We start from the raw sequence: 9,924 nt of genomic DNA, 5'->3' as shown, positions 1-9,924 counted from the left end.
TGTGTATAATATAATATGTGTAAATTCTAATAAGGATGTTTTATTTGAGAATTGTACAGTCTTTAGTACAGTAATTGCAATTACTGTACTAAAGAAATCATTTAAAAAATACACAAAAAATAAACAATTAAAATCAGTATAATTTAAAGACTGCAACAGATACTACCATCATGTACAAATATTTGAATATTTGTTTTATTTTTAAAATATTTTTTACATTACAGTAACAAGACTTTGTGTAGAATAGAAGATTCTAATTGCCGCATTAAAGAAATTAATTTAATATGACTTTATCTGTATAAATTAAAGGCTAACAAATACTACCATTGTGTTTGATTTTAGGCTGAATTATGACCTGGACTGGACCTGGATTTTAGGTTGAAGTATGTGGTCAGGTTTCATAAGATTATTGATATATAGAACCATGATAAACATAAACTTTTACATAAATCCCAGAGTGATATTGCTAATATATGATGATCATATCATGGTGTGTTTTTAGTGGGTGCATGTCTGTGAGCTGGATGAGCTCTGCTCTGATTTGAAATGCACTGTGGATGATGTTGTGTTAAGCCCAGCTGTTGCTCATACACACACTATTGTCAAACGCGGCCTGAGTGTTCCTGAGCAGAGATGCAGTCTGGGAAATGGAGAGAGCTCCTGCTCGCACGCTTCAGCCTTTAATCTGCTTTAGGCTTCTGCCAGTGCGTGGCCGTTAACTTTTACTTATTTATTTATTTATTTTTGGTGTGAAAGAGGATAACTGTTGGGCCACACAGTTTAGGGGTGGAACAGGACACGGTTTAAGGCAGGGGTGTCAAACTCAGTTCCTGGAGGGCCGGAGCCATGCATAGTTTAGATTCAACCCTAATTAAACACACCTGATGCAGCTAATCAGGTCCTTCGGGCTTATTTGAAAACTACATGGTATGAGTACTGGAGCAGGTTCTGGCCCTCCATGAATTGAGTTTGACACCACTGGTTTAAGGGAAATATTCATAGAAGTGACACTAGTGATAAGCCTGATGAAGCATTAAAAGCATCAAGACACGATAAAGTACATGAAGGTGAAAGATCACAAAGCATCATAATCATATACCCATCAACATTCCATGATATCTTGATGAGGTTATGATTCACTACGATTTAAGATGATCTTCGATAGGCTACTCGAATGAGCCAGGGACGTTATTATTTAAATGACATTTTAAAGTGGCTTGTTCCTGGATGTTTGTATCCATAAAGTGACTTTTCACTTCGACAAATAAATATACTCTTAGTTAAATAGTTGGTAGGCAAAATATTTGGAAGGCAAGGTGTGTGAGATGATGGAGATTTGTAGCGCCACCCAGTGGAGAAACAAGGCAAATATATAAGCATTCCAGTTTTGCACAATGGTCTCATTTTTCAGACTATAAGGTTTATTTATTTGTTTTAATTTACATTTTAATGACTGTGTTCACGTATCAGTAAAGTTTAGCAGTATCTATAATGAATTTTACATTTGAAATAGATAAAGTAGCTATCATTTGGCGTGTCTGTGTGTGTGTGTGTGTGTGTGTATGTGTGTGTGAAAGTACATGAAGGTGAAAGATCACAAAGCATCATAATCATATACCCATCAACATTCCATGATATCTTGATGAGGTTATGATTCACTACGATTTAAGATGATCTTCGATAGGCTACTCGAATGAGCCAGGGACGTTATTATTTAAATGACATTTTAAAGTGGCTTGTTCCTGGATGTTTGTATCCATAAAGTGACTTTTCACTTCGACAAATAAATATACTCTTAGTTAAATAGTTGGTAGGCAAAATATTTGGAAGGCAAGGTGTGTGAGATGATGGAGATTTGTAGCGCCACCCAGTGGAGAAACAAGGCAAATATATAAGCATTCCAGTTTTGCACAATGGTCTCATTTTTCAGACTATAAGGTTTATTTATTTGTTTTAATTGACATTTTAATGACTGTGTTCACGTATCAGTAAAGTTTAGCAGTATCTATAATGAATTTTACATTTGAAATGGATAAAGTAGCTATCATTTGGCGTGTCTGTGTGTGTGTGTATGTGTGTGTGTGTGTGTGTGCATGTTTATGTGGTTTATGAGGACACACATTTGTATAATAACATGGGTATGACATAGGTATTACAACGAGAAGGTGATTTATGAGGACATTTTCAGTGTCCCCGTAATTCAAAAGGCTTATAAATAATTCAGAATGAGTTTTTTTGAAAATCTAAAAATGCAGAAAGTTTCCTGTAAGGGGTAGGTTTAGGGGTAGGGTAGGTGTAGGGCAATAGAAAATACGGTTTGTACAGTATAAAAACCATTACGCCTATGGAGAGTCCCCATAAACCATAAAAACAAACCTCTGTGTGTGTGTGTGTGTGTGTGTGTGTGTGTGAGTGCGAGTGCGTGTGCGTGTGCGTGTGTGTGTGTGTGTTAATTTCCATCCGGTGCTGGACTTTAAAAATTTAATAGAGTTTAAAAGTTTAATAATTTGACCGATTTGGCCTGTATCCCATGAAACGCTGTACTGAAATAATAGTTTGCTATTTATTAATTGTTAACCACTGGTCGAAAATGTATTACATAAGTTCATGTAGTTGAAAATGACAATTACTCGACAAGAAAGGAACATGTATGAAGTCTTGAATTCGCGTTACAATGCATGATATTAATTTGGCCCCCTGCACATTTGTCCTCTTTGAGGCTTTTCTCTTTAAAAAAAAAAAAAAAAAAAAACCAAAAAAAATACAAAGTATAAAGAAGTGCAGAATATGCAGGGGTGCGCATGCGTGGCCAAAAAAAAATGTGCTGTGTAAATAAGTTCAGACGCTCATTTGACAGCTGTTAATGCACAATTACCATTTTAGATCGACAAACTGTAATAGTGTATAAGATTTCTATTCAAACTGAAAGCGTAAATCTAGGCTATCCACTGCCGTTTTCAAAGCACAATGCAAAACTGCGACATCTCACGTACTTTTATTTAATACACCCTTTTTATTTTCAAATCCGGAATGCTGAATCCCTGACAATTTTCAAGCGACAGCTGAAAACCCATCTCTTTCGAAGCTACTTTTTTCCTTTTAAAAAAAAAAAAAAAAAAAAAGCCTAGAACTGCCGCTGAGACAGAAAGTGAGCAGAGGGCACCTGAGACCTCCCTGCAGCGTGGAGGTCCTTATTCAATTAGGAGGCTCCCTGCGCGCTGCAGCGCTTCATATCCGCCGGTAGGGGTCAGAGGTGAGGCGGCGTGTGTTCGGGTCTGTCACTCATCAGACAGCAGAAGCAGCAGAAATGATCGCACTGGACCCCGGAAGTGTGTGTAACCCTCATCATTATTTCTAACCCATGAAACCCTTTAAACAGCTTGAGAAATGAAATGATCTATTTCTAGCTGTCCATCGCTCATCTGAGAATCACAACTGGTGGATAGAATCTCATTTTGGAGGCGGTAAGCGAAAGAAAAAGCTCAGTATTTCGATAAAGAAAGTGAATGAAGATGATGTTTGTATGGCTGCGATTTATCAGCCGATTTAAATGTGTTTATAATGAGACTGTCAGAGTTAATTAAATACTTTATTGCTGATATATGAGTTCTAATAAAGGCAGGTTAAAAATATAATAATCAAACGACGAATTCGATGAAGGGTGTGACGGGAGATAAACAAATATATCTGGGTTGTTATGATGGTTGCTATGGAAGTTTACAAAATTACAACAAATAGTCAAAGTATGAGTATGCCTGTTTATTATTTTGATAAATCTGATATCAAAACACATTTCCTCATAACAGGCCAGTGACACTTCAGTTGTTTGTATGTGAATGAGAGAGGTTTTGTTTGTATGTACTGTAATATTTATTAATGCGTTGCTCTTTTAAACGTGAATCTTTTGATATCAGGGCAGATTTTGATTCAGTTGCAGCTGACTGAGGGGAAACTGCATTATCTGATCTGTCAAAGAGATAGTATGTGAAACTGAGCTTTATAAATCTGATCTGGCTCTTAAATAAGCGTCTTTTCAAAGTAGCTTTACTTATGAAGGACTTCAAACCTGAAAATGGCATTATGTCATCATTTACTTGTATTACTTTTTCCTCGGAAGTCGGAACACAAAAGCTAGAATGAACGTCAAGATTTTTCAGTCAGTAACAAGTTTGGTATTTGGTATATATATTTAGTATAGTTGTTTAAAACAAATTGTGTCATTTGAGTTGTGTACATAACTATATTCATTCAACACTGAAGGATTCAGTATGAGCACAACATATATTTCATGACCCTGGGTTAAACGCAATGTTTTTCATATTATAAGTGTGAGACATTGCATAAGCCAGTGTTAAAGTCACTAAACAAAACAAACTGTAGTTATGTTTGACTTCAACAAGACGACATTTAAATTAATATAGCCGTAGAAAGTTATTTGCAAGAAACGATCAGAATTAGAATTAGACCATTATTCTATTTAACTATGACATATAGCTGAGCCTGTGTGTTATTTTAGGGTTCAGATTTCACTTTGTAAAATATAGAGCTTGTTTAAATGATTATTATTAGAGATGATGGCTGTAAGACTGAAAATAAGGCTTCTTCTGCATCGCCCCGCTTACTGACACACTTTCTTTCTTGCCGCGGGTTATAATCGCTTATCCCATGATTCTCTGTTTCTGTGTGTGCCCTCTACAGGGTCCAGACTGTGGATGCCTTTGAGTTCAAACCCGACAGGGTTCGAGAGGATGTCGTTGTGAGGGACGCTCTGCGTGGTGAGTCATTTGCACTTGCTGAGAAAAGCATCGCTTGAACAAACCCCTCACACTATATTAAACTTCAGTTTGTCAGAAAAGCAAATGCATGCAGGTGAGCATCTACTGTAAAGAATCTCAGTATTTTTCAGTCCGGTTTCTGCTTTAGAATGAGTGTAGATTGTCAGTTTTGGCACTGACCATTCGCATCTCTCTTTTAGGCTGTTTGGCCTTTTGTTTTGTAAGCGATTTGCATCTCAAAAGTATTTATGTAAATGAGATGCTAAGTTTCAGCCCAAGCTGAAGATAGAAACTGCTGCCTTGTTTCTTTAACAAAAGACACCAGATTAGCAGTGACGTTCCAGTGATACCAGGATAGATACCAGTTGGATTTGGGAATTTAAAATATTTAGTGGGTTATTATATTATTTAGATAGAAGCGCATGTGTGATTTAAAAGTACGCTATTCAAAAGTTTGGGGTTGGTAAGATTTTTTAATGTTTTGAGAGAAGTCTCTTTTGCTCACTAAGCCTGTGATTATTTGATGAAACTTACAGTAAAATTGTGAAATATAATTACAACAGTTTTATATTTTAATATGTTTTCAAATGGAATTTATTCCTGTGATGCAAAGCTGAATTTTCAGCATCATTACAACAGTCTTCAGTGTCACACAATCCTTCAGAAATCATTCCGATACAGGGTTATTATAGTTAACTAAAACCATAAAAATAATTGTTACTTAAAGGGATAGTTCACCCAAAAATGAAAATTTTGTCATTAATAATTCACCCTCATGTCATTCCAAATCCGTAAGACCTTAGTTCATCTTCAGATTCTCACAAATTAAGATATTTTTGGTGAAATCCGAGAGCTTTCTGACACTCCATAGACAGCAATGCAACTGAAACGTTCCCAGGCCCAGAAAGGTAGTAAGAGCATCGTTAAAATAGTCCATGTGACATCAGTGGTTCATCCGTAATTTTATGAAGCTTCGAGAAGCAGTTAAACTTGACATACTAAAATATTGATAAAAAATAAATGAATGAAAACTATATAGACATATTAAAACAACTATTAAAAAAGAGAAAAACACTCAACAAATTTAGTTAAACTTTACCTTAAATTAAAATTAAAATTGAAAATACAAAAATAAATCTAATTCCAAATAGTAAATATGGCTGCTTACTGACTCAAGTCAAAAGAGTGCCTGTGCTATTCTGATTTATAGATATGGCTCGAGTCTTTCTGGTAATTTTTGAACCCATTTTTTTATTTGCCATAAAAAATTTATATTCAGTCATTTAGAAGAGTAATAACACATCTCTCCTCAACAAGCCACACAATTTGAGGTATCATTCATGTCCATAGCACTGTAAAACTCTAAGCATGAGCAGTAGTAATAGTGATAGTTGTCTTAGTAAATATCAACATTTACATTTACGCATTTGGCTGATGCATTCATCAAAAGCGACTTCCATTGCATTGAAGAATGTAAATTATATCGATTCATGCATTCCCTTGGAAATCAAACCCATTATGTCGCAGTTGCTACTCAAAGTTGTAAATAAAAGAAAGATTATTGGAGTATATTTTACAAGAAAATACAGTTTGAGTTTGTTACTTCAAAATGACACATTTGATTTAATGTGTTACTTGCCATTTGTATTTGTGAGATTTGTGAGCAATGTCCGAGTGAAAATTGTTTCTATGCCAATTTTTATTCACTGTAGCGCCATGCCATGTATTGCTTTCCAATGCTTATATAGTACCATTATAGACAAGCATGTGAATCAGTGTTATGTCTGGCTGGAATGGCCATCCAATGGGAGCCTCCCTCTCTCTCTTTGCAGGTGAGAATGCAGTCTTCAGGACACCGGTTGAGGGATGTGGAGCAGCACCAGCCCCTGCTCAGCGGAGGGGAGGAGGAGGTGGCAGCCAGCCGCATCTGGTTCATCCAGGACAGCTGCGGGATGGTGTGCGCCTTCATGACCTGGTTTCTGGTTATGTACGCAGAATTCGTGGTGAACTTTGTCATGCTGCTCCCCTCCAAAAGCTTCTGGTACTCTCTCATCAACGGCGTGGCGTTTAACTTCCTGGCTGTGCTGGCGCTGACGTCGCACCTTCGAACCATGCTGACGGATCCGGTAAGAAAGGACTATTATTTTGATTAAATGTGGTAATGAAGATTTTGTGATGGGTGTTATTGATGTGAAGTGTGATGTTATTATCAGGGAGCCGTTCCCAAAGGTAACGCCACTAAAGAATACATGGAGAGTCTGCAGCTGAAGCCAGGAGAGGTCATCTACAAGTGTCCGAAATGCTGCAGCATTAAACCAGAGAGGGCACACCATTGCAGGTAAGACCAACATCTGCTTTATGACTGGCAAAACTTTTGCTAACAGTGTTTTTATCTGTACGTGTCCACAATCTACACGTTTGTAGCATTTTAAAATGTCAGACCAGGTTTCTTGCTCCAAAAACAATATTTATGTCATTTTTTTCACCCTCTTTTTACAGGATTTTACTACTACTACTGTATCTTTTTGCACATTTTTGTATTTGGAATGAATAAAAACCTCCCTGTCAAGTTACTAAATACCACATTGATATGTAAACACATATTGATATTGATAAATACAGATTTATATGTAAACATGGGATGTAATATCTTAGTGTGATCTTAAAAATACATTAGAATTATGAAATATTGTTGTAATTTCAAGTAACTGTTATCTATTGTAATATATTTTAAAATGTAATTTATTCCTGTGATGCAAAGCTGAATTTTCAGCATCAGTACTCCAGTCTTCAGAGTCACATGATCCTTCAGAAATCATTCTAATATGCTGATTTGCTCAAGAAATGTTTCATATTATCAGTGTTGAAAACAGTTGTAATCCTTAGTATTTTTGTAGAAACTGTGATACATTTTTTCAGGATTCTTTAATGAATAGAAAGTTCAAAAGAGCAGCATTTAACTGAAATAGAAATCTTTTGTAACATTGTAAATGTCTGTACTGTCACTTCTGATCAATTTAATGCCTCCTTGATGAATAAAAGTATTATTCTGTTTAAAAAATCTAGTAGTGTATAGTTGACTAAGGAGGAATTTTTTTTAGCCAGAAAAATCCTGTTTTACCTTAAATATCCCCTTTAAATCAAGGCCAAGCATCAGTGACTTCTAGACATTTCTCGTCTTGTTTTATAAATGGTATGGTCTTTTCTCCTGTTTTGTTTGTTGTAGTATCTGTAAGAGATGCATCAGGAAGATGGATCACCACTGTCCTTGGGTCAACAACTGTGTGGGCGAGAACAATCAGCGATTCTTTGTGCTCTTCACTGTGAGTGTGTCTGAGACTGCTGTCGCTTCTTTTACAGTATTTTATGGTGGAATTACTAACCTTCTTTTGCCTTAGTTTTATAGGAAATTATTTATTTGGCTCTAACATCTGTTTGCATGAGCTGTGACCACATTATTATAAATCAGTTCTATAACTCCACTGCAATTCTTTGTTTATATAGTGATCTTTGGCCGTTACTACTTTGACACCTGTAAAAAAAAAACTACTACTATAATACTGTGTATAAGCTAATGTACTGTATTACTTGACAGAAACCAGTATTATTGTGATCATTACTAATAATAAATTATTTCATTCGTTTTTTATGATTGTAGTAAGGCTACCATTTACACTGTGTATTGCTTTATTGCTCTTAACCGCTGACCTTTACTCTGATAAACGTTTCAGGCATCAGGGTACAACATTTTGAGGTTTTCATAATAAGGAACCAGTATTTTAAAGCATGACAAAAGCATTTTACATTTAATTTTGAATAATATTTAACTTCAGTGTGTTTTTTTTTCTTCTCAGATGTACATAGCCTCCATTTCATTGCATGCGCTGTGTCTCTGCGGTTTCCACTTCTTCACCTGTGTCAAAGTCCAGTGGAATGGTGGGTAATAGACATTTGAGATTGGCACTCCATTACTGAAGGACAGAGGCTATCATGTCATAAGAAGTCAAGAGCAATGTATTGACATTCAGTGTGCTGTGTCATTGTAGGCTTCTTTTGCTCTGATAAGCCACTTTGGCCTTAAGAAAACACATTGTGATTGCACTCTCTGATTTATGCGCTGACTGTGCTGATTTATTAGGCAAATAACAATCTAGCTAATCTAATCTAAATAGTCTATGAATTCACATTTTTATACCCAAGTTTGAGCCAGCACATTCAACTTCTCTCAGAAGTCATGATTTTGGTAATCACCAATACTGTTAGTTTAGGGCAGCTTTGGCACAAACCTTGCATTTGGTGGTCTAATAAACGTGGTGGTGGTCTAATAAATCTGTTAAGCACTGTATATGCACACTGTATATGTATATGTATTCTTTCTAATTGAGTTTTATGTTCATGCATTGTATATAAAATACTACATAATTATAAAACAATAGCATGTATAATATTTATTACATTTTCAATAAATGTATGAATTAATACGTTAATAAGCTTAATCTTTTTAATTAACATTTATAATTTTTACATTTTTATAACTGGCTTTTTGTATGTTTTTTATAACTAGCATTTCATTGTTTTTATTATATTCAATGAATAATAATTGTTATAATTAATATTTACAATTCATATGTTTATATTTGGCATATTTTGCATGTCACTAAGTATGTGTTTCATTCTTTTTTTTTAATGCTTTTAATGATTTTTGCACTAGAATAAGATGCTATAGTGCAGTCTTTACTACTGTTCTTTTATTCCTCACACAAAGCACTTGAGAATTTGATCTCCAGCATTGGTTTTGACAGCATCATCTCATCTGTGTTGTTCTTATCTGTTCTGTAGAGTGTAGTGATTTCTCCCCACCTGTGGCGGTCATGCTGCTGATTTTCCTGTGTCTGGAAGCACTGCTGTTTCTCACCTTCACTGCTGTCATGTTCGGCACTCAGATTCACTCCATCTGTAATGATGAGACGGTAAGTCTTCTGACCTGGTTACTAGCATTACTTCTGATGGAACTGAACTTTTACAGCCATGCAATGGATTATAATTATTGAAAAAAAAAAATGCAGAATTATTTATATTAATATATTAAATATGTATGTATTAAAATATTATATTATATTTTAATTTATTTTAATTGTATTAATCATAA

The 9,924-nt window shown here is 35.2% G+C and overlaps 1 protein-coding gene across 1 annotated transcript in view; it reads left to right on the top strand.

The window, feature by feature from the left end:
- Positions 1-3,289: 3,289 nt before the first annotated feature.
- The window catches only part of LOC107662857 (palmitoyltransferase ZDHHC7-like), a 9,746-nt gene continuing 3,111 nt past the window's right edge, over positions 3,290-9,924 (top strand). The window contains exons 1-7 of the mRNA XM_016452970.1: positions 3,290-3,464; positions 4,699-4,775; positions 6,608-6,901; positions 6,989-7,113; positions 8,002-8,098; positions 8,630-8,711; positions 9,615-9,745. Coding sequence (XP_016308456.1) covers positions 6,614-6,901; positions 6,989-7,113; positions 8,002-8,098; positions 8,630-8,711; positions 9,615-9,745 — 723 coding nt within the window. The 5' untranslated portion in view covers positions 3,290-3,464; positions 4,699-4,775; positions 6,608-6,613. The remainder of the gene's footprint in view (positions 3,465-4,698; positions 4,776-6,607; positions 6,902-6,988; positions 7,114-8,001; positions 8,099-8,629; positions 8,712-9,614; positions 9,746-9,924) is intronic.

The sequence above is a fragment of the Sinocyclocheilus anshuiensis genome, unplaced genomic scaffold (genome assembly GCF_001515605.1).
Source record: "Sinocyclocheilus anshuiensis isolate Anshui unplaced genomic scaffold, SAMN03320099.WGS_v1.1 scaffold739, whole genome shotgun sequence".
Lineage (NCBI taxonomy): Eukaryota > Metazoa > Chordata > Actinopteri > Cypriniformes > Cyprinidae > Sinocyclocheilus > Sinocyclocheilus anshuiensis.
The sequence above is the reverse complement of the archived record's forward strand: the minus strand, read 5'-3'. Positions and strand labels throughout refer to the sequence as shown.